This window comes from Amborella trichopoda, chromosome 8 (genome assembly GCF_054954075.1).
Source record: "Amborella trichopoda isolate Santa Cruz 75 chromosome 8, AtrichopodaSantaCruz75HAP2 v2.0, whole genome shotgun sequence".
Classification (NCBI taxonomy): domain Eukaryota; kingdom Viridiplantae; phylum Streptophyta; class Magnoliopsida; order Amborellales; family Amborellaceae; genus Amborella; species Amborella trichopoda.
Window position 1 is genome coordinate 14032438 of NC_142343.1, and position 24517 is coordinate 14056954.

The 24517-nt window shown below is 36.4% G+C and overlaps 2 protein-coding genes across 4 annotated transcripts; both read right to left on the reverse strand.

The window, feature by feature from the left end:
- Positions 1-309: 309 nt before the first annotated feature.
- Positions 310-8045, reverse strand: LOC105420990 (hexose transporter). 2 transcript variants are annotated; one of them, XM_011626743.3, is made up of 2 exons: positions 7929-8045; positions 310-747 (listed from the first exon to the last, which is right to left on the reverse strand). In XM_011626743.3, the coding sequence occupies exons 1-2, from the start codon at positions 8004-8006 to the stop codon at positions 658-660; spliced, it is 168 nt and encodes a 55-aa protein (XP_011625045.3). In that variant the 5' UTR covers positions 8007-8045; the 3' UTR covers positions 310-657. The 2 variants fall into 2 exon arrangements, 1 of the variants encoding a protein (XP_011625045.3); XR_016039695.1 differs by having other exon boundaries at positions 526-747; positions 7878-7967.
- A 2310-nt stretch (positions 8046-10355) lies between these two features.
- LOC18438447 (PIF / Ping-Pong family of plant transposase) lies at positions 10356-23562 on the reverse strand. Of its 2 annotated transcripts, XM_088845616.1 has the most exons (3): positions 22696-23388; positions 14429-14536; positions 10356-11726 (listed from the first exon to the last, which is right to left on the reverse strand). In XM_088845616.1, exons 1-3 carry the CDS (start codon positions 22814-22816, stop codon positions 10690-10692), a joined length of 1266 nt encoding a protein of 421 aa, XP_088701742.1. In that variant the 5' UTR covers positions 22817-23388; the 3' UTR covers positions 10356-10689. The 2 variants fall into 2 exon arrangements, with proteins under 2 accessions (XP_088701742.1, XP_020525677.1); XM_020670018.2 differs by lacking the exon at positions 14429-14536 and having other exon boundaries at positions 22696-23562.
- Positions 23563-24517: the final 955 nt, after the last annotated feature.

A 24517-nucleotide genomic window follows, 5' to 3' on the forward strand; every position in this document is an offset into this window, starting at 1 on the left:
GCCATAACCCGTACAACATTCTTTTATAAGTTTTGGTGCTAAAGCACATAATGTAAGGGACTTTGTTAGGTAATATTGCCATACCTTCAGCTTCAAGAGAACTTCCGTCTCATGTGACTAGCAGCTCAACCAACATCATGAGTAATCCCATACACAAACTTGTCAGGATATCAAATATGCCATCCTCGACAAAAGATGGTCATGGTAATCATTAACTTGTGAATTTAGACAAATGCAGTTCAATAGAATGTTAGCAATACGTGAAACACATTTATCTTGTATCAACCAATAAGATAATTTCAAGAGCCATTTTTCAAGGAACTGAAGCAAACATTTGCACATATTTTGACATCATCCAAGTATCTGCTGTGGCTGATAGGAACTTAACTCATGCACATACCTCACACAGTACAATTAACATATAGAGTTGGTAAAGTGTATTAGATTGAAATTATGTCCTACAGACAGTCAATGGGACATAATTATCACTAAAAAGAATTCATAAAATTCTCATTTTCTTAACAGTTTTTCTAGGAAAAATTAATCAGGCCTTTAATGAATAAAACAAAATTTCAAATGATTTATCAGCCGTAAAATCCAAAGATGTTCAAACTGCATATATGCACACTAGCCTTCTGAGACTGCAGGAGTTCCACTTCAGTTATCAGTCTGATCATCTTCCTTTTGGTTTAAATCCCCAAACTTCGCCTTGAATGAATCCTGCTTCTGCAACCACGCCATATGTGCCTGCACTAATAATTAAGAAGAGTTACTGGTCTCTCATTCCATTACTGGGATATACAAAGTCCATTTAAAAGCTACAATCCATTTAATCTAGACGATGCTAAAAGCCAAATAAGTGAATGTAGAGCCAGGTACTGGATCCAACAAAATACAGCAACTCAAGTATGAAATATAGGGCGCTGACATTGTGAACTTGAAACGTTCAACTTAAAGATGCATGTTCTGTGCACAGCAAGCAAGACAGCAGGATTGAGAAAGAAAGCGAGATCATAAATTCTGGCCATTGAATTTACACCTTGAGATGATATATTTATCCGTTCGTATCATTGGAGTGAAAGTGTCAAACTATCTCTAAAAACAAAAAAGAACCAATGGAAACCAAATACTAACAATCACATCACTGGGCAAAAATAAACACTGGCTTAAATCCTAACAACGTGAAAATTCAGAGTATTCATCATTTCTACAATCTTAGAATCAACTTTCCATTTTAGATCATTCATTTAACAGTCTCAAAATACAGGTAGGATAACCTAATGACCCATTTCCTCGTGTTATCGAACTTCAAAAGAAGATAAGTATTTCTGCTTCTCCATTTGTTTCTTTATAATTTACAGATAGTACTCATCACCATAATATTTTTCTTTTAGAATAAAACACAATACCTTATTCAATTCTCTTTTATAACAGAAATTTCTAAATATTTATAAACGAAAAATTACCAAAACTTCTAAATGATTCTCAAGGGAAGTGACATTGATACATTAGCTAGTTGATTTCCAAGTTGTTCATGCTAGTCCCAAGCCCGGAGAAAGGAGGGTTGTATTAGGTTGGCATCCAATGTAGAACTTTTTCCACATCCATTTCATGAACCTTGATCTTGTGCTGTATGCTCATGCTAGGGCGTTCCCTATAAGCAACGCGTCGTACTAGTACACGGGTGAAAAAAGAAATCAGCAGGGGTTAGAAAGGGCGTCTCCTAAAAAGGACACACCACAAAAACTCCAGGTTGCAATGATAAGTAGGTAACGGTTCCTATGCCATTTTTGACGAGTGCGAATAAAGAAGCTAGTCCAAGAGAATAAGATTCATCTAGCCCCATGGAATATAGGAACACTAACAGGTAAGAGTGTGGAGTTAATGGGTACAATGAGATGAATGATAATTAACCTAGTTTGCATTTTGGAAACTAAGTGGAAAAGGATTAAAAGCTAAGAAAATTGATGGATATATACTTTGTGTATAGGAAAGGATAATAATAGAAATGGCACAATTATAATAGTAGATGAAGATTTAAAAGATAAAATAATTGATGTTCACAGAGTAGGTGATAGGCTCCTATTAATTAATTTGTGTAAGGGAGGAGATAATGTAATTAGTGCTTGTGCGTCATAGGTAGGACTAGAGGATACAATTAAAAAAAATTCTAGGAGGACATGGATTGACTAGTCCAATGAATACGAATAGAGAGAGGACTTTTTTAGGAGGAGACTTAAATGGTCATATAGGAAAATATAGTAGAGGATATGAAAGAAGACATGGAGGATATGAATATGGGGAAAGAAATGAGATGGGTAATGCTAATCTTGATTTTGCTATCGCTTACGACCTTGCAATAGAAAACATCTAGTGACATTAACGTTTAATAACTTATAAAAGTGGATCATATAAAAGCTAGATAGACTTCTTTCTAGTTAAGAAGGCAGATCGACCATCATGTAAAGACTGAAGCTTATCTCATGAGAGAATTTGACCATGCAACATAGGCTCATGGTTGTAGATGTTTGCATAAAGAGATGGAAGATGAGTAAGATTAATAGGTGTCCAAGAACTAGGTGATAGAATTTAAAATGCAAATATTTATACATAAATTGATAAAAGAAGAAAAAGAGAATTCTAATGACAAAGTTAATGTGATGTGGAATGAGTGGCTGATTATATTAAGAAAGTGGCAAAAGATGTTTAAGGAGAATCTAGAGGGAAAATACATTCATAAAGGAAAAGTAGTGTTAAAGTGATGAGGTTCGAAAGGAAATTGGCAAAAAATGATATATTACTGAATTTGGCAATGGAATAGAAATTAACAAAACTTAGAAGAATATAAAAATGCCAAGAATGCTAAGAAAATAGTAAATAGCGCTAGGCTTATTGGGGATAAGAGAAGGTGAAAAAAGTATCTTCAAACTAGTAAAAAAGAGAGAGAAGAAGTATAGGGATCTAGATCATGTTAAATGCATTAAGAGGATCAAAAGGTATTAGTAAATGATGACAAGGTTAGTGAAAGGTGGAGAATTTGTTTTAAAAATTTATTAAACAACAAGCACTATGAGAGCAGCGAGGAGGAACCTTTGAAATCAATGATGTTGGAGATCATAGATATAATCCTAGGATTACGACATCTGAAGTGAAATAAGCTTTTTGACAAAAGATGAAGATTGGAAGGCTTTAAGACTAGATGGTATCCCAATAGAGGTTTGAAAATGCATGGGAGAGATTGGCATATCCTAATTAACCCAGTTGTTCAACAAGATTTTGAGAACTGAGAAAATGCCAGATGAATAGAGAAAAAATAATGCTGTTCCTCCTTCCAAGAACAAAGGAGACATACATAATTGTACGAACTAATGAGGATCGAACTTATGAGCCAAACTATGAAGCTGTGGGAGATTGATTGAGCAAAGACTACGACATGAAACAAGTGTATAAAAAATTCCATTCGGTTTTATGCCAGAGAGGTCAACACTTGAGGTTATTTTCCTATTTAGGCATTTGATTGAAGGTTTAGGGAGAAGAAAAAAGACATTCACATGGGTGTTGAAAAAGAAAGAAGTCTCTAGAGGATATATTGACATGGTTACAGCTATGTAAGAGAGAGTGCTAACTAGCGTGAAGACAATTAGTGGAGAGACAAGAGAGTTTTCAATGACAATAAGCCTACATCATGAGTCAGCGTTGAGCCCATATCTCTTTGTTTTGGTTATAGATGAGTTAACTAGGCATCTATAGGATGAGGTACCAAAGTGTATGTTGTTTGTAGATGACATAACTTTGATAATGAGACTAGAGACGACATCAACGTAAAGTTAGAATAAAAAAAGAATTTTAAATTAGCGGATAAAGACAAAATATATGGAATGCAAGTTCAATAATAATAGAAGTAGAAACGAGGAATTAGTTAAGATTGATGGCCAAAAAGTAACTAAAAGAGATTATTTTTACTATCTTAAGTCGATAGTCCATGAGAATGGAGAGGTTGAGGACGATGTCGCAAATAGAATTAAAGCTGGGTGGATATAGTGGAGATGTGCTTTTGGAGTCTTATGTGATCGTCACATACCAACAAAACTGAAGGAGAAGTTCTATAGGACGACTGTAAGACCAACCATGTTCTATGAGACAAAATATTGGGCGGAAACAACATATTCATAGAATGATTTAGTTGAGATGGATGAGTGGCAAGATAAGAAAGGATAAAATTCAGAATGAGGACATCCAAGGGAACTTAAGGGTGGTTCCAATAGGTAATAAGATGAGAGAAACTAGATCTAGGTGGTTTGGCCATGGGCAATATCGACCTAGAACAACCCCGGCTAAGAGGGCAATTTACTTCGACTGGAACCCTCTAAAAGGGTAAGGTGACGAAACAAAAGGACATGGATAGAAGTAGTGAGAAGAGATATAATGACTTATGTTCTGATTAAGGGTATGGCCCTTGATAGAGCGGAATGGCATAATAGGATTTATTTAGTCGACTCGAAATAGTTGAGATAAGGCTCAGAGCATGATGATGATCTATGAGATACAAAGTTCCAGCTCGTGTGCGGCAAATACGTAATCTATAATCTTCGCTCGAATCCACTCCCTTAGAACTATAGCATCCACCCTTAAAATTGACAACTATGCCACCTCAAATTAAACCAAATGCTAGTTGTGGTACAAAGTCTCCATAACAAGCATGCCCTCTCTAGAAGAATAAACAAGGATATCATTCACTCCACAGATGCAAGAGTCCTCCATAACAACACAAACGTTTCACGCATAACAAACCATACCTCCCATGCATCTCGATGATGAATAAGAAGATCGTTAACTGACTCTGCTTCCTCCTTGCACATATTAGGTTCCTTAATGTATATATTAGGTTCTTGCATGCCCCTTGATTGAAGTTGGTCAATAATATGTATGCCATCTTGGCAAAGTGGCCAGTGAAACACCAAAACACTCATTGTGGTTGGCTAACCAAACCATCGCAAAGAGATGTTTATTCCCATCCCTCTAACAAGCATAGATGAAACCCAAAAAAAAGCCCTGTATACACCTAAGACCATATACTCCTACCAACCATCAACATAGATGTACATATGTCTCCTTCAATATTGTGATGAAATTTATTAACTCGTCCCTTTCCTTAACAGTTAATTGCCCCACTCCCACTCACCCAAATAATCAGCAACACAAGCTTCAGAGTTCATTGCCACCCTGGACCCTAATCCTCTATCACTGCATCAACAAGGGTGTCCAAACCTAATCCAAGCTCCATCTCCCACCTCATATCTGATAATGAAGAAAAAATCCTCATCCACCCCTCTAATGGCTTTTCAAACAGCCGACATCCTAGCTAGGATATGAGCCTGGACTGAGCTAGGCTAGCCTTGGCCCTAACCCGCTGCTAGTCCCTACATGGCCAACACAAGCCTAGCCCGGCGTCGACAGGGCCGAAGAGGCTCAACCAGGCCAAATACAATAATAAGAAAAAATAAGGGGTGAATCAGACCTACCCTATTGTAGACCTGGCCTAGGCCCCGCCCGGTCCTTTCCTTGGGCCAGCCCCTAGGCTACATTTTTTGGCCCAAGCCCTTGTATTTTAGGGTCAAGGCAACTTGGCCGCGCCATTTGGCCTATTGCGAGCTCTAGTGTTATAGCTGCGCAACCCAATTCCAAGGTCCCATATCTCCTCCGGACATCCTTTCAAAGACCCTCAGTATCATTTTCAATCTCCATAAACACTTATCCTACAATTTGTTAGTCACCAATCTGAGTTTCCTGATGCCCAATCTCCTTGGAGCCTAGGCCAATATACGTCCCTCTAACAAGATGAAATACATGTCCTTCAGTACTTTCTCTCCACAGACATTCTTTTCGCAACTTCTCTAGCTTACAGCTGGACATACGGATCTTTCAAAGAGAGACATAACATAAATAGGGAAATAATAGTGCCTTGACCAAATTAATTCCCCCTCCGAATATGATTAGCTTGCTGTTGCAAGAGACAACTCTACCCTTTGTCCTTTCTATGACTCAATCCCACATTCTCAGATAGGACCCCATAAGTGAAGTAGCATGGAAACCAATCTACTGGCCAGAAAGCAATGCTCCTTCAGTCTATTATCAACATCAACCATGTAAATGTATTGCGCTTATTCCTTAGGCCCAAGATCGCTTTATAGCACCTCAAAATGAACCACATATTAGCCACCTAATCCCTATCAGCATCATAAAACAATAAATTGTTATAGGCATATTGGTGGTGAGAGATGAAGGAACCTCCGTAACAATGCCTGTCGATACCATTAGAGATGAGGAAGTTATTATCATCACAAACAACCATGTGCTAGTGATACCATTTTCCAAACACCTTCCCTGTGATATAGTGCAGGAAGGTCCAATCCATGTGCTCATGCCTTCTCTGTATCCACCTTGTACACAATGCCCAACTTGCCATCTCAATGCCTCAACTGGAAACAGCCATGTGCTAGGAGAGGAGCATCAATACCTCCCTTGTAGAAAGGCCTTCCAAGGCGAGGTAATAACATAGTCCAGTGCCCCTGGCAGTTTGTTAGCTAGTAACATAGCTAAAAACTTGTAAATGCACCCCACTAAACTTATAGGTAAACTGTCTTTTAGGAACAACACAAATGAATGTAGCATTCAAACCTTATGTATGATTTCCCTCTCATAGAACTCCTGAAACATAGCCACGACATCATTCCTGAGGAACTCTCGAAATTCCAGAAGGAAGACAAACGTGAACCCATGAGGCCTCGAGGTCTCGTCCAGAACCAAAGCAAACACCAAATTACAAACCACTATCTCTACAAAGGGGATTCTACAAACTCAAAGCAATAAGGTCTAGAATAGAGTCTAGGTGAAGCCCATCAACAATATAGAGTCCCTGGAAGGAACCCATTATAGTTATCACTACTTTCCCTAGGTCCTCAAATGCCTCCTCTTGAGCCTTCCAGACTTTGGCAGGGACTCCATAATACACCAAGTAGGTAGTAGGCCAATAACACTCAATGCCACCAGGATCCTAGTTAGGAATCAAGGATAAAAAAAGATGGCATTCACCAAGTAACCAATCTGTAAATGAAAGTGAAAATTTACAGCCTCCAAAATCATCTCCCATCAAGTCCCAAAACTATCGAAAACCATAAAATCGACCTCTTCCAACTAAATTGCCACTTGCAAAGAATATTACCCCCATTCACAATTTCTTAAACTCAAGCAACCCATTACACGGGACACCCCCACCATGACAATAGAAAATCTCTTGGAAAAATCAATAATTCGCTCATTCATATCCAATGAACAGGAATCCTCCACACCTATCATGGCCACATCAATTATTTCTGCCTTGATTTCCATGTCAAACAAATATGGTAAGAGCCAGAATTTGGAACCAGATTATTAAGACTAAAGAAGGAAGTGAGGAGACAAAACTACATATGCACAGAAAATATGAAATAGCATTCTTACTAAAGAACCCCTTATTCACAATTTGGGCCTAATCAACTGAATAAAATAAAAAAATTCACGTATGCTTCATGGAACATATATGGGCTGAAACATGAACTTGCTCACAAAAAAATACAAAGAGAAGTTCTACCGAAAGTGAATCTACAAAGTCATTTCCCAATTCAATATTCACATGTCAAGCGCCAGAAACCTTGTTCGACTAATGAAGCTAGAAACCAGATTTTTGCAAACTCATATGACTAGGCTCCACCAAGCAAGATCTCATATTCCCAAGATTCATGCAACTACAGTTTATCGCCACAAAGACATCTGTTTTAATCGTGTACTTAAATAGGCTAAAAATCAGAAAACCCAATTCCTATTTTGGCATGACTTACACCGTGCTCACAACGAATGAGCTAGAGAGAGAGAGAGAGAGAGAGTGAGACCTGGAGCGCAGCTGCCCAGGCTACGAGGAAGGAGGCGAACCAGAACTTTTTATCCTTTAGAAATGTGGGAGTATTCATCTTTGAAGCACCCCAACTCTCTCCAACGACACACGTGCACCTTCATGCCCTCAAACAATTGGAAGGCGAGCAGGCCTCCATTCACGTTTTTAATCTTGTCTTGCAGCTCTATGAAATTTTGTCACGTGCGACTTCCCTGTAAATTTTTTTAACTTTTCGGGCGATTTACGCCAGGGCACGTTTGGTTCGGGCGTAAATGTTTTTATGTAAATATTTTCACGTGAAAATTGTGTTTTAGAAGTTTGTTTGATGTATAAAAGCATATGTAAATAAATATCATAGTAAATGTTTTATCATAAAAAAATAATAAAAACAAAATTTTATATAAAAAAATATTTTCAATATTTTTATTTTTACACGTAAATCCACTGTTCACTATTTACCATCCCTAAGATTATATCTTACCTCCTAAAAAATCCAAGCCTTCTTGCCGTACATTAGTCACATTTATATGCTATATTTGGTAAAAATAGTTGATTCGGACCTGAGAGCTGGCACAATCTACAATGATTTATGCTCCAAACCCAGATCAATGACTTTAAATCTGGATCGGTTATTTTTGAGATAAGGGTAAAGATTTGCTGCTCCACAGTAGCATACTATGCATTTGATAAAACTCATTTTAGCAGTATTTTTTGGTCCCTAAATTTAGGGCATGTAGCCTCTAGAACCTAATAACCAACCTCAAGGAAAACAAAACTTAAATAGAACTCTATATATGCCTAACAAAAATTTAACATCTCAAGATTGAACAAGCACCATCTAAGTTTTGGAGAGTAAGATCTAGGTGTCCAAAAACTGTAAAATCCATTTTTTTCTTAAAAATCATCATATGATGATTACTCAGATGGTTCCCAAAATTTTGAATAAACTTTTTTTCCAAGGAGCTCTTTTTCCCATGGGAATTGTTCTACAATATGCTCCCACGAGCGCATCCTGTACTCGGACTCTAGACAATGCATTTAAAAAAGCTGCCAATAAAATATTTTTATACTTCTTGTTCCTTATTTTAACAAAATTTTAAAATCATGGTCCCAGCTCTCTCTTTCCTCTTCCGTTTAGGCTATAATACATCTTAATTTCCTAACACCTCCATTTGGATCCTACAAAAAATTTCATGTGAAATACATTTATTGGGAAAGGTATTTACTGAAAAATAGGTTTTTATGATTTGGATAGCATCTCAATGCATAAGTTTTACATGAAAAAGGGTTTAAATGCAAGGAATATGTAAAGACGAAAGCATAGTAGAGATAGAGAGCGAAGGAAATGGCTAGGGCAAGATGGAAGTAGAAAAGAGATTTCTATAAAAAGGGGGAGAGAGAGAGATATGGGAAGTGATTGCGTTTTCTTATCTATTCCGCGAGAAGTTATATGTTCATTTTAAATTTTTATTTAGCTCGGTTAGGGATTCTAACAAGGAAATTGATTTTTTAGCTTGTGGGGGAGAAATCAATCTCTTTGTTTTGGGTTCAAAATACTGAAAACAATTTCTGGCAGAAAACGTTTTCACCCAATATTTTGGATCCAAACGGTTAAAATGGGCAATCAACCCTAGCGACCATTTCCAGCGATCCTGAGGGCCCTCAAATGAACACACTAGTGATGTAGTCCTCTGGTTTTTCTACTTGTTGATATCTCGTGTTTCCCCAGTCTTGGCTTCACTTCCTTTTGATTTCTCGCCTACTCCCTCTTTTTTGTTATAATTTCTCCGATGGTTTGGTCATTCTAGGCTTCTTGTTTTATTTAGAGTTCCATTTGCTTAGATTTTCATGTAAATCATGAGCCACTTCCGACTTTTTCTTGTTTCTCAAGTAAAATAGATGTAGCTCACATTTCCAAACTCTTTGGGGTGAAACATAAGAGCTTGGACTTTCCCTTGAGAGTTTTTGTAATAGTACTATTAATATGGGAAAAACTAGTTTCTTTTTTCCACTATCCTCTTTTTTCTTTTTATTTATTTTTTATTTTTTATTTTTTATTTTTTTTTGGGGCATCTTCCAAAGAAGTGGAATTCAAAATGAGGTGGTAAAAAATGTGTTACAGAAATATTCCCATATACGCTGGGTATAGAAGTAGTAGAGCTTCTATTTAGTGGTCTAAACTAACATGCTCGAGGTGTTCACCATAACCCGCAATTTCTAATTGTTCATTAACAAGCAACAGATTATGCTCAGAAAACTAATTTTGCACTTATTTTAAGGTGCCAAGTACGAAGTATTCAAAATCCTCAGGAGCTCACTCTCTAAACAGGAAGAACCATAAGGTCATTGTATTTGCTCTCATGTCGCAGCCATGAACATGCTCTCTCTCTCTCTCTCTCTCTCTCTCTCACATAGGACATGAAGATGGGTAAAAGTATAAAGCTGTGCATACAAAGTACTCGACATGCCAACTTCAGTAAAGTGTTTTTTGTATAGGAACAGAAAGAAAGTACTAACAACGACTTCTCAGATGACAGATATTGAACTCTGTGACATGAGAATAACCCTGCATCCGTTACCTTCCTTATGGAACTCTGTCCAGCAAAAGAAAAGGCCCCGAACGAATTCTATACACTCTTTGAAGCACCGGTTGTAGGAGAAGCATCATGGATAAATCACAGAAAAACCAACCCAACAATCCATCTTTCTAATGAATTCCATAGCCCTACTATCAACGACCATATTAAACATAAAAATGTTCAAGGGGGCAATCTATCAGAAAGATACTGAGAAAGCTTCTCTCTCATAACCAAACCATTCTTGTCCACAGCTTGACACATCTGCTGCCTGTACCCTGAGTCATGCTGATGAGAGAGAGGCATCTCATCCTGAACCTCATCTCCCCTATCAATGATTATATTGTGAAGCAAGCAGCAAACAAGTATAATCCTAGGAAGCTTATGCTTATCTGGCCTCCACATAACCTTTTGGACAATCTTCCACATATCCTTGAGCCTCGCTAATGCTCTCTGAGCTACAACTCTAGTGGCAAAATGGCGCCTATTAAATTCAACTCTGCAGCCCGAAACATCTTTCCCTTGATATGGGGTCACAAGCCAAGGGAGTAAAGGAAAACCCATGTCCCCAAGTATGTATTCTCTCACTTCAAACCCCTCAGAGAGCTCCACCTTTTTTCCATTAAGCCTCTTCCCCTTCTCACAAAGCTTGAAGAAGCGAGAGGTCTTTAGAGTGAGAAAGTCATTCATGCTTCCTGGCCAACCAGTGACAATGTCTCTGAACCTCATATCAGGGTCCACGATGGCCTGCAAAACCATGGAATATTTGTTCTCATGGTCACACCACAACTTTGAGGCCTCAACAGAGGGCAGGCTCAATACAATGTGGGTTGTATCAATTGCCCCACAACAATTTGGAAGTCCTCTGATTCTTTCAAATTTTGATTTTATGCCCTCCATTTCTTTGTTATCGGGCCATTTGAGATGGTGGATTGCTCTCTCTTCCATGGATTCCACAAATCGCCAAGTAATTATAGAAACTGTTGAGTGGTTAACACCACAGAATTCCCCCACGATATGTAGGGAGTCACCTGAACTTAATCTTCTCAAAGCAATGGCCACTTGATCTTCTGGTGAGAGAACCTTTCCATCTGTGCTAGTAAGAGAGGAGCCTTTAGCGAGGTCATCCTTCACAAGAGAACAAATGTAGTTGAAAGTCTTTCTTGAAACCTTGAAGATGGTCTCAAACTTGTCTTGTCCATTTGGTAGAGATGACGGCCCTGCAGCAAAACCAGAGTGACATTGATTATAATCTCACTCAAAGGGAGACAGATACACAGCGTACAAAAATCAAAGTCACTGACCACAAAATTTCTGTTTATTGAGAGATGCAGGTATTCAGATAGATAGAAATTGGTTAAATGACCAAACTCAGTAAAAAATGCTTCGCAAAGAGACATTGAAGGTTGTAATTGATACCAGCCTCCTTCACCTTCCTGAGACCACTGTTTGATTTTTGGTAATTGAAAGTCATTTCTTCTCACTTCACAGATAGTTCTAGTAGTTCTCGAAGGAATCTGGGCGAAAAATTAAATGCAAACAAGTTTCTCAAAAGAAACTTTTGGTAATCAAAATAAATGTTGTAACGATAACATACAACTTTAGATGAGTTTCCATAAGATTTAGATCCTAGCGCATGTTAAGACATAGGGAACTCAATAAGATATAGATCCTAGTGCTGGAAACAAGATTTAGTGTATGGAGCTCCAAACACAAATGTACGTCAAATATCATGTGGTAGATGTACCTCGGCTACCCTATTCAGGACAGGGAATCTTATGAGGACCCAATTACATATATAATCATATTGAAGAACACTATTTTTCTTCTTTGGCAAGGAAAAATAAGGGTTCAAGGTTTCTTCAGTACTTTGATAACTAAATGAAGGGTAATTTGGATAAATTGATTGGTCTATTTTAGGCTGTTGAATAATTAGCGGTCATATCAAACAAGAGTGAGACATCCCGTGTGCACCAAGAAAGGTCTTGGCTTCAAACACTTCCTTGCAGGCCAAGCTAAACCGAAAAACAGCAGAATGGTTCATGATGATCTCTTAAGTGCCCTTGTTCATAACAGGGTTTGAGAAAATGTTGATGAGGATCAAAATTGCCCGATCCTGATTGATTTTAAGAGGGGCAGTCTGGTTCCCTCTATGTGTAGGGAATCGGGCAGTTCCCAGTAGGAAACATCCAGTTTTGTCATGGAACCAGCCGACCGGCCCCACTTTATTTTTTTTCAATTTTTATTTTTACAATTATTTAATTTTTTTTATTGGCTAATTCTCGGATTAGTAATTCACCAACATTAACTGGTTTCCCAGATGGCCTGTCTAGGTCACTGATTCGGGTTTTCAATCATTTTGTTCATAACAAACTTCCAAAAGAGAGTGAAGTTAATGGGCATTTTAGTCATCACCTAACAAACAAAAGTGCACTTCAATCATCTAACTTGAATCCTGCATTTTTAAATAATTACCCGAATCTCTCATTGAAGGTTGCGATTACGATCAGAACCCCGATTCGATCATTCCGACTAGGAATCTTCAAGGAACCTGTTTCAGTGAAGTCTTTTCTGAGAATTGATGTTTAGAAGTTTTCAAAGCATCAAAATACTCAAGCTAGAGACTCAATCTCAAGCTAAAATGTGTAGTCATTTTTTTTGGCATGAAATGACCAATTCAAACCAAAGTGGAGGTCCATATCCTCTACTTAATCTTTCAAATATGCATAGTATTGATCCAATGGAGAGATTGCAACTCCAAGATGTTAAAAATAATGTAAACATGCATGTGTAGCATGTCCATCAATAAATGGCATTGAGACATATATTGTTTCTCTCTCAATTCCCTCTCGATTCCAAAGATATAAGAATCTCGATTCCATAAATGAAGGAATCTCAATTCTATATTGGTCGAACCCAACTAGGTAAAAAACTCGATTCCAAAGAGCTAGGAATCTCGATTACAAAGAGCTAGGAATCTCGATTCCATCTATGTAGGGATCTCGAGTTCATTTTGATCGAATCTCAATTCCAAAAATAGGAATCTCGTCCCTCACGATTCCTCGTGTATGGACATTGATCTCGAAAACAGGAGTCTTCCAGCCGACAAGGATCCCATGCTTCCGATTCCTTTATCGATTCGGTTTCTAAATCGCTTCGGGTAACTTTGGATTTTAACGATACCCATTTCTAAATTCTTACGAGTCCATATGTAACAATCTAATGATTTTTGTCCCCCGCATTGTATACATTTGCATATGTGGGTACATGCAAATTTTAACATATTACATAAATCCTCCAATTGAGTCAAGGAGAGTATATAGCATTCCGTCTATGTTACTAGGATCGAGGATTTGACTTAGAGGATCCAAGTTCCACTATATATAAAATGAGATCAATGCCTACTAGATCCATTGTTATACACCTTATCTTATTACCAATGCCATAGTTATATTACTCCAACTTACTACAATAATAAAACTTAATAATACTATAAATTCACTTACTATGATATTAAACTATAATTTTTTAATACCATAATTTTAGTATACCATGATGTAATATGCACCACAATTTAACATATTCTAAAGAAATCAATCCATAATATCAAGGAGAGGAGCAATAGTTAAATTAACAGTATAGCTCTTCTCATTGGAAGGATCTTACAAGCATATAGATCGAGATCCCATTTTATAGGGAGCAAGATCCGCATTTCTCTAAACCCAGCTCCCTCTTAAGATCCCTTAGAGGAACCGCGTGATCGAGTTCCTAAGGTGGGACCACGGCCTTATCCCCAAGGTTCCTGCAACTATGTATTGTACTACTCAAATGTACTTATAGGAATTCCTTGGGTTTGTCCATACCTGACTGTTTTATAAATGGTTCTCATGCATTTGGGATATAGTATCCCCCCAGATCTCACCTTTGCAAGTGCTCAAAAAGTGACACTCTTTATATCTACTCAATTTCACATTATGGTGACTAGTTCTCCATCCACGTTGCTTTGAAGTCTTCACAACAAGAGTTATCCCTGGACAAATGTTTGAATTTGTTTTTGAATAAAAAACACCAAAATAGGCAGCTTTCTTATAATTATGTGCATTAAAATTTCAATGTGTCAATAACATCACCTTTCAATAAATCCTCTTCTTAATTTTACAAGAAATAAATTTACAAGTTTAAAGGTTACAAGTGTTAACATGATGCATATATTCAATGCCTAACTAATGGTCTCAAAAAAGATAATTATTTCTCCATAAGTCCTTGAGCAAGTTAACATTGGAATAGAGACTTTCATAAGTCCTTGAAATTAAGCCAAGTGCAATACAAGTATTTGAAATTACTTAGATATCATAATGTCAAGACCAACCGTACATCCAATTAGTTCACCATCACTCTTATATGAAAGATTGATGGAAGGATCCACCTAACCTTTCAGAATGCAATCCTCTGGGAAAATATGAAAAAGGTAAACCTATGCTCATCTTTTCTATCTGCAATAAATAAAATTTTCAGATCAACTATCAATCTCAAAGTTAACACATCTGGGTTTCAAACTCGGTTTTAGATTTTCTTATAGACATTGAGTCAGGGTAAATTAACATCTGCAAGCTACTATCTCATTTCCGCCACTGCATTGGCCCCAAGAAGAATCACACCTGTATTCACATAATTCCATCACTCCCCAACTTCCATAACTTATATTCAATCCAACAATTGACTCTCAATTTCACGATATCTGAACTTTATCCTTGTATATTGAAATTCTACAGATCAACCCTTGACTCAAGAAAACGATCCTTCAGCGTCATGATGCCTAGGCAATGCATTTCATTCTCTACTGCTTCTAATCCTATCCCCTAATCCTAACCACTATCTGTATTCCATGTATCCCCATAGCAAGCCTCTTACATACTTAAAATCCTTTGGCATCCAGATTCTATACTTCCCCATGGAGTCACACACCAATCCCTCCTTCTCATTCTTCATTTTTAATACAACTGTCTTTTGTAGCGTCATACTCGCAAGGGAATGGGTTTGAATCTAACATTCTAACGATAAATCACCCAAATAAGCTTGACAAGAACCTAATAAGTTGAACCAGAGCAATTTGCCAAATCAACTCTAGTAAGAATTAATTAAATCTCCAGGGATCAAAGCTTTCTAATAATTGAAGGCCACATATCCTTATTTTCTCTGCCATAATACTCTAGTCCATGTTTCAGTTGATTCTTTCATGACCAAGTCATCCTCATCACCCTCACTTCTCAAAGGTAATTTTTCCCTCTTACCTCATATCTTCCTTCTTCCTCCCTTGGAAAGTGACTGGCCCTCAATCAACATGCTTCTATCTTCTATGTGCCTTACCCCACCTTTCTTAGAAAAGTCCAATCTTCTAAACCTTCAAATAGACTATTAAACACTCCCTACAAGATTTCCATAATGCATTTCCTTCAAATTTCTAGAGAACTCGACCTTATTCTAAGTTCTTGTATCTCACATAAACTTCTCTTACTTTTATCATCATCATTATCATCATCATCCTCATCATCATCATTAACATCGTTGTTATCATCATCATCATTATTATTACTATTATTCCTACTATTATTATTACTATTGTTATTATTATTATTATTATTATTATTATTATTATTATTATTATTATTATTATTACTATTATTATTATTATTATTATTATTATTATTATTATTATTATTATTATTATTATTATTATTATTATTATTATTATTATTATTATTATTATTATTATTATTATTATTATTATTATTATTATTATTATTATTATTATTATTATTATTATTATTATTATTATTATTATTATTATTATTATAATTATTATTATTATTATTATTATTATTATTATTACTGCTAGTATTATTGTTATTATTAATATGTAGATGAGCAGAGAAATTCAAACTTGAGATGTGGTGTCGCAATTGTGACATCGTATCCATCGTGCCTGGTGCTCAACTCTCTAAACTCCTCTTACTTTATCCTCTAATTTCAATTAAGCTTGAACTCCAAAGTTCCTGCACCCATTTTCCACTAAAGAAACAACATCCCTCCTTCCAAAACTATTACCATTCTATCAATTTCAAGGTGGTCCAAGACAGAGGTGTCCTCTGAAGCTCATTGTTTTAGCCCCAAAGCTCACTTCATTCTATTAACAAGGGGTAAATAAAACTTCAAGCCCAAGGGATAAAACACATTCCTTGCTGTGTTGAAGCTTTCTGTTCTTTTTAATGTAAAAACACTTCTGCTACGAACAATCCTCATTATCACTGAAAAGTATACATGGATCCCATTCTAGTACCCAAAGAGAGTGTGATCCTCCATCTCACTTAGTCGCACCACTTCCCCAATATTTGGCATAAAATAAAGTCTTCTACGCAAGAGAAGGTCCAAGTATTCCCAAGTGGCCCATGAACAAAAAATCCTGGAGACCTTCAGTAATCCTTCCCTTGTGATTATATCTCCTCTATTGGCCTTAATCTTCAGCTTCCATTCCAGGTATGGTCCTTTTCCTACTTCGACATTCAGCCTGGTCCTGATCCAAGGAAACTCAACAGGCTCTGAGTCTACGTGAATAATGTCAATGCACGACCACAAGAGTCTCACATTACGTTTAAAAATTCATTTAGGAGCGATTTGATGTCATCAGACCAAGCTATGAGTCTTGTTTCATGGGTTTGTGACTCCTGCTTCTCACACCATCGATGGGTTTGTCAACAGTCAACCCAATCTTAAATAATCCCTTTGACTATCTTCATTGTTTGCAACCTTGTTATCCCTCATGCTTTGCCTTTCAACCCTTATATTCATCTTCTCTTATTAAAGAAGTGATCTTAAAGAACACCTTAAAGACTCCACCAAGAGTGAATCCTTAATGGAATATCAGCGAAGGGTCAAAAGTTCCTTTTATGCCTTGAACAACTTTTAGAGTTCTAAATTATACACTTAATTCTAATAACAATTGTGGCTTCCAATTCCCTTCAGAGTACAAAAAGTGAATTTTGTAAGAAAGCCAACTTTTAAGGGTTTTCCAACACATTAAACACAATTTGAACCATCCCAATCTGATGGTTGGATGTGAATCCCTTAAAAGTCACTAAAGGTCCTGTGCTATGGGCAGCATTTAAGTTCCAAATAAGAGGAACATTTCATGGCTTTGAGTAGAAGATTTTTATCATAACACATTTTACATTTGCAAAGGGTTGTATGATAAAAAATCCCTCTTAAGAATTTTTTTTTTTTTTTTTGAGGAAAAATTCAACCCAACCACATTATGCACGTGTCTAACTAAAATTCCAAATATGCCAAATGCATTACTGATGCGAATTGCACTTCCAATGATACCTGAAGAAAAATGAGGAATATGATATCAAACTGTACTTCTCTTCAAAAATATGTGGTGCAGTTCATTTCTTAGTCACACACAATATGTTGCCAAAATGCCTTTGGCAATGTCTCTTTAGGGCATACAACATGGCATGGTTTCCAAGAGCTCCTCGATTCAAGGTAAAGAACTCTACATGTGCACAATACATACATGTTGCTCCTAGAACTATAATGTGCACTATATAAGCATGTTGCTCAAATGCCTATTCAATGGCTTCCTAGAAGAATCTAGAAGTTCCTAAAGCAATGAGACTAAAATAAATGGGAGAAAGTTTGTTTACCAAACTCTATTCATGGGGCATTGTATGCTTCACAATTCAAAATATGTTCCTCATTAACTTTTGGTTATAAATTTGAATTTAACAGTTTGTTTCAAAGGAACATGTTTAGTTTCATTTGCCATTTATATTTCAGTTTTAAATGAGGTATTTTGAATTTTTCCCAATGATTTGATATTTTTAAAGGGTTATTATGTTAGGGTACTCCTATACATGGAGTATTTATTTAATATATTCAACATTTTTTGACATTTATTATCCTTGCTTTAATAAAATTTTTTTTTGAGCAAGGGCATTTTTTGGTCATTAAGAGGGATAGAGATATTTCCATGAAAAACTAGTAATAATTAATGTTGCATGTGGGTGATGTCACGCTTCATGTAGATGATGTCATTCTCTGCTTTAGTTCATAAACTTTTTATCAAGAATTTCTACTTTACCATTGATTAATTACCTAAAATACCCCTAGACAAAAAAATTACTATAATTTAGAAGAAGGGCATCAAATATCCAAAAGTGTTGAGTACATTAAGGAAATGCTCCATGTGTAGGAGTACCCTAACATAGCCGATTTTAGAAAGTGAACTTATTGAGATTTGAATTCTATAATACATTATCAAGTGTTCATGAGTATCATTCTAAACTCTTCCTTTGCAGAAACAAAATAGAAACTCAGGGAACGACTGAATCAAACTGGTTAAGATTTCGCAGAATGGTAAGAATCAAGTAACCGAATATTATTAGGAGGCGGGAGTTTTAGAAAATAAAGATCTAGTCAAGATTTTAGACTATGTTCCTCTAGATTTTTCAAATGTTTATGACGATTTCTATTTCTTTCAAAATTTATCTTGGTTCCAAACACACCTCTCATGAACTAAAATATCATTTCGACAGGTGCAGGTAAAGCAAATTCTAATCCTGTATGGAAGTCTCATGAAAGGGTTCCCTTAGATACATTATCTTACAGCTTGCACTAGACATATCATGTTATTTTCCTTTTCCAGTTGACATACTTGTGCTTTAGTTTCTTGACCATGGCAAGGAATAGTGACCTTCTAAAAATCTGCGCCTGCTGGTCTTTTATGGAGATGATAACATTGAAAGTCGTAAGTCACTAATCAGGCATTCCACAACTAGAAGAAGCCAATTTGAGGTGGACTAGATATAACAATGGATAATGCCATCCATCTTGGGTATGCCGCAACTTCAGAACATGTCACAAATAAGATTACCAAGCTGTTGACCATATTAACAAAACTATTAGTGAAAAAAAGTAGTCAATGTTATAGTTTGAGGATGTTGTTGAGGCTTAAGAGTATATCTATATTTGAGATATTCGTGGTAATTTTTTCATAGTCAGGGGCACTTCTGCCATTGCTGATATTCACTAGTATACCTCCCTTTATGGGTCTTTCACTTAACTTTTTTGTACCCTAATTAGAAGTATATACAAGTACAAATATCATAATCCTAAATATGCCCCTCATCAAATATACGTACATCGAACTGGTACTCCCAATAAACCCTATCAAAAAGCAACGTAAAAAAGACTGGTTACATCAATGAGTTTGTAAGGATGCTCCTCCTAAATGTGTTTCATCCTGTCATAAAACATATGACAAGCAAAAATTACGAAGTTACAGTGTTGCACTAATGTTCTTTGTCTAAGTAAATAGCACTAATGCCATCTCCATGACCCCAAGCTCATTAAAAAAAGCTACCATAGTATATGTTGTCATATAGTATAGATCACACCATCCAATAGACAATCATTTGCTTCAGAAGAACTTAATGATACATGTGTCACACCATATCTGCAAACATCCTCCAACAACCTAAAACAGTAGGGGACTTTAGAAATGTCACCAATTTCCTCATTAGAAGGCATGTACCTATGGTCCTCAAATAAGTTATGAAAAACTCAATCAGGAATGGGCTTCATCGCGATTTTAATCCCTAAATTGGAAAACATGCTCATAAAAAATGATATAGAGTGAGGATAATATTGTACTATTTTAATGAAGGTAATGTTGAAAGCAAGGCACTTAAATAAAGTTATTTTAGCGTGTGTTTGATTGGTGGAGTGGAGGCTGCCAAAGCCACCTCTTCCACCAACTTCGTAAGCTGCGGCGACCATAGGGTAGCATGGAAGCTGTGGCTTGCCCAAATCAAAGCTTTTTAATGCTGTTTTGGAAGCTGTGGCTTCAGAAACAGAATAACACTTCCCGTTTAACATACAAATTACGCGCGACACCACTAGAAAGCGATCAAACACACCCTTAATGACGGTATGGCTTCCAATATATTAACACAACACTGTTGCTAATGATGTTTAGTACAACATCAACTTTAAGAAAGATTCCATCCGAGGTTTTATTTTCTCAAAAGGATTGATCTAAGACCTCTCTTTGATCTCTAGCTTTCCAAAAGTAAATTTGAAATTTTCATGCAATGCACAATTCACTTGCCTTAAACAAGCAATTGATTTCTTTTGTGTCCATGTAAAACTCAATGCCCTCAATTTCCTAAAAAAAATGCCGTTCTTTAGAGGATCCAAATCAAATAACATATATCAATTTCATTTGACATAGAAACATTATTATATAAGCTCTCCAGAGCACTTTTGTGAGTAATCTGCTCAATAGGTAAATTCTTAAGTACCTCTCTTGAGTAATCTGCTCAATACGTAAACTCCTAAATACCTAGTTTAGAACCGAGATGAAAGATCTCATTGTTATCCAATCTGGAGTCCCTATTATAGTTCATTGCAGATGAATGCAGTTTATATCTTCCAAATGATGCACCCACCTCACAGTTTACCCCATACACATGCCAAACCAAGAAAGCAAAAGTCCTTTTGAGGTCAAGCATAATCCTGTAAGTTGAACTGAAGACTTGAGATAGTTTAATATCTTCTTTGTTATTGGCACACGACTGTTCCTCCTCCTAACACAAATATCCTAAGACCTCAAAATGGCTAGTGAGTCTCTTAGCATTGGAAACTAGATAACTCTCATACTCAAAGAAAATCATTTGCACCGAATGGAACTCTTTGTAGCAAGCACAGCTTAGGAAACTGATGAAAAATTGAAGCTAGTCTTAACCATAAAATTGAATGCAGCAAAACGTGATCGACAGATTCAAATAATAGTGGTTTGGTCTCTTGGAATATGATTCACTAAGAGCTTAGAGGATCATGAGTAACATCTAGGATATCTAATGTCAAACAATTGTAGTATGGTTTCCAGGTAAAACTCTGATGACAGAATCTAATGATGTATAATGAGATACGCGATATGATACAAGGGCTTCAATGCAAAGATACACAAGGTAAGAAAGGCACGTTAACAATGAACAAAGAGGAGGACAGGACAAGCATTATATTGGTGCTTTGGTGGAACAATATCCGAATCCCATCAGAAGTATTGGTACAGAACTATTTGTCACTACAATCAATTTGGAGATGTGATGACTGCATTTGATGATAACTTCAACATCTAGCTACTTCAGAAATTTTATTGGATGCCCTAGTTGGTATCCAAAAAACTCCAGAGAAGTCCATGAGAATTTTAAACTTTAAGCTTGAATCCCAATGATAAAAAAAATCCAATTAATTCCATAATATACTACAGAAGTGAGATCTAATATACATGGGAAAAGGAGAAGGTCCCGGCGCATTCGAATGCACATCTTCTGATGCAAAGGGAAGACAATCACATAACACAGTGGGTGAAATAGGAAGAGTAAGAACTTATTAATGTTCACTATGTAGAGAGCCTGAAGGTTGCTCCTTAATCAAATATAGTAAACTGTGCATGGAATCGAATTCATTGAAAAGAGGGGAATTTTGGTACCCTAATCTATGATGGCTAAAAGAGAATGGAATTTCTCTGAATATATGCAAAGTTTTCATCACAATTTGGGAGATCATAAATCCCACCTCCGGTGTCTGATCCATCAGGATACATGTGCACAGGTGCAAAATCAAATAGCTCCAAAGAAGTTCATCACATTCACCTTGGGAATGGCTTGCTTCTTGAAGCATTCATGAAAGCACAGTTCCAATTCATGAAATAAAATTTACAGGTTCTATGCCACAATACCAGGCATTATCAAAACTCAGCTTGCTTATTATCAGTATAGAATGACTCATAGACGCCAGATACACAAAACTCAGACAAGCTACACTGAAGATTATGTGAATCTATATGAATATTTCCCAACAAGAAGAAGATCAACCCATTGCCACTATATCTACAAAATCATACATGAAAAAACTCACGAGGAAACAAAACATGTAAAGATAACATCAATCACATAGGCTGTGATTCTACTCATAGGCTTCAATACCCATTATTATTAAATACATTTATCGATTATTAAGAATCATGACCAATACAATTGATTATTCATACAGAGAAACATGAACACTAAGATAAAAGAAAAAAACTTTAGAGAGAGAGATAAACAATGAAAGGAAAAACTCTACTTGTGATTCTCTTTGAGAATTCATTCCACCAATCACCAGGTTCTTGATCAGAAGCTGCAACTCCATTGCCCTCGATTGCAGTTCTCCTCCTCCGCTTGAGCCCCCCTCTCGTTGGCCCCATGAGAACTTAAAAGCCAATAACTTTCTCACTCTATGATACAGGAAAAAGCAGATGAAGCCCGAAAAAACCCAAGAACAGAGAATAACAACTGAAACAGAGGAACCCAGCTAACGAAATTCAGGAAAGAGACAAACCCAACAAGACACAAAGAAGAGAGAGAAACAAAACATCGTCGAGAAGCCAACTCTCAAGCAAGAGAAAGAAGCTGAATAACGTTTAAGACCCAAATGATCAACTAAAACACATGCGACTATTACAAAGCAATGAGGTTGGGGTCAGGCATTAATGCACTGTGAAGCATGCAGAGCCATTGCTGGAACAGAGCTTGTCAAAGCATCAATGGCGGAACCATGCAACTAGCATTCATGTAGAGAGAAAGTTCAAAAGACTTTGACTGTAAATAGAAAAATCCATGAGAAACAAAGGAAGAGAAATATACACATAGTTGATGTGTTATAGTGTTTGGGTGAGGAAGAACATATAACTAAGAATGCAGCATGAGGAGGGTCGTTAAGAATTTATGAAAAACAAGGATCGAAGAGAGAGAAAGTGAGTGATTGTGAGAGAAAGTGGCATGGGAATGGAATGCTTTCTCTCTCTAAGCCACGGTTCTTATATGATAGGAAACATAGACTCCTATTTTTGTTCATAGCACACGTTTGTGTATGTATTGCTGAGTCTTTTACATACTTAGAGAGAGAGAGAAAGAGAGAGAGAGATGAGCTAGGCTTACAAGGTTGAGAATGGAAAAGAGTAGTACAATCCATGACCATGGATATACCATCCATTGAATTGATGGGAGGCGATCTGGTGGGTGTGACTTAGCAAGTGGATCATGTCAATTTTTGTTGGTTCCCATGCCTTCTCCATCACCGTCCAGATATTGATCAGACGTGATGAAACTTATGACTATGGATTATGTATGGTCATGTGGAACATGGCCACTTTCTCCTTTTGGCTTTTTAATTCCTTTGTATAACCAAGATGCCCTCAACGTGGTTTTATATTCAAAATAATCTTGAGTGTATCTAACCCTTGTGAAATAATGAAATGCCCCCCTTCCTTGAAAAAAAGCTGAAAAAAAAAAAAAAAAATATTTCGAGACTTTGTGGCTCACTCCAAACCACCTAATTTGATATATAATGAGTGAGAATGATTGCGACTTCCATAGGTAAAAAATAAAAAAAAAGTTTATATAAGGAAAATGTTACAACCTTGAAATGTAAAATGAAAGATGTACCTCAAAAAGCAATTGGAAAATATTTTTTAATGTTGAAAAACCCTCTAATTGATCATCTCAACATGAAGATGTATGAATATTAAAATAAAATAAAATTTTGAGTCCTAGAAATAGTGCATCTTACGACACATTATCTAAACCGTCCATTTTCAATATTTTGATATGTTTATAGATCTACTTGATTTTAACCATTTTTGGAGTTTAAAATTATATAGTTAGATATGAAAATAGATTTTGAGATATTCCTAATAAAATTTTACACCAAAATTACATGCTATGATAAAATTTAGAGGTGTGCCTTAGTTGGATTGTTCAAGTTTGCAACCTTATAGAACTACAGTCAAAAAATAAATAGTCTCTTTGTAGACAATCACTTTTTGAGATAGTCTATAAAAAGACCATTCATCTTTTGTACATATAAGTTACGATCACTCTTGTCCCTTAAATTACAAATAAAAAAG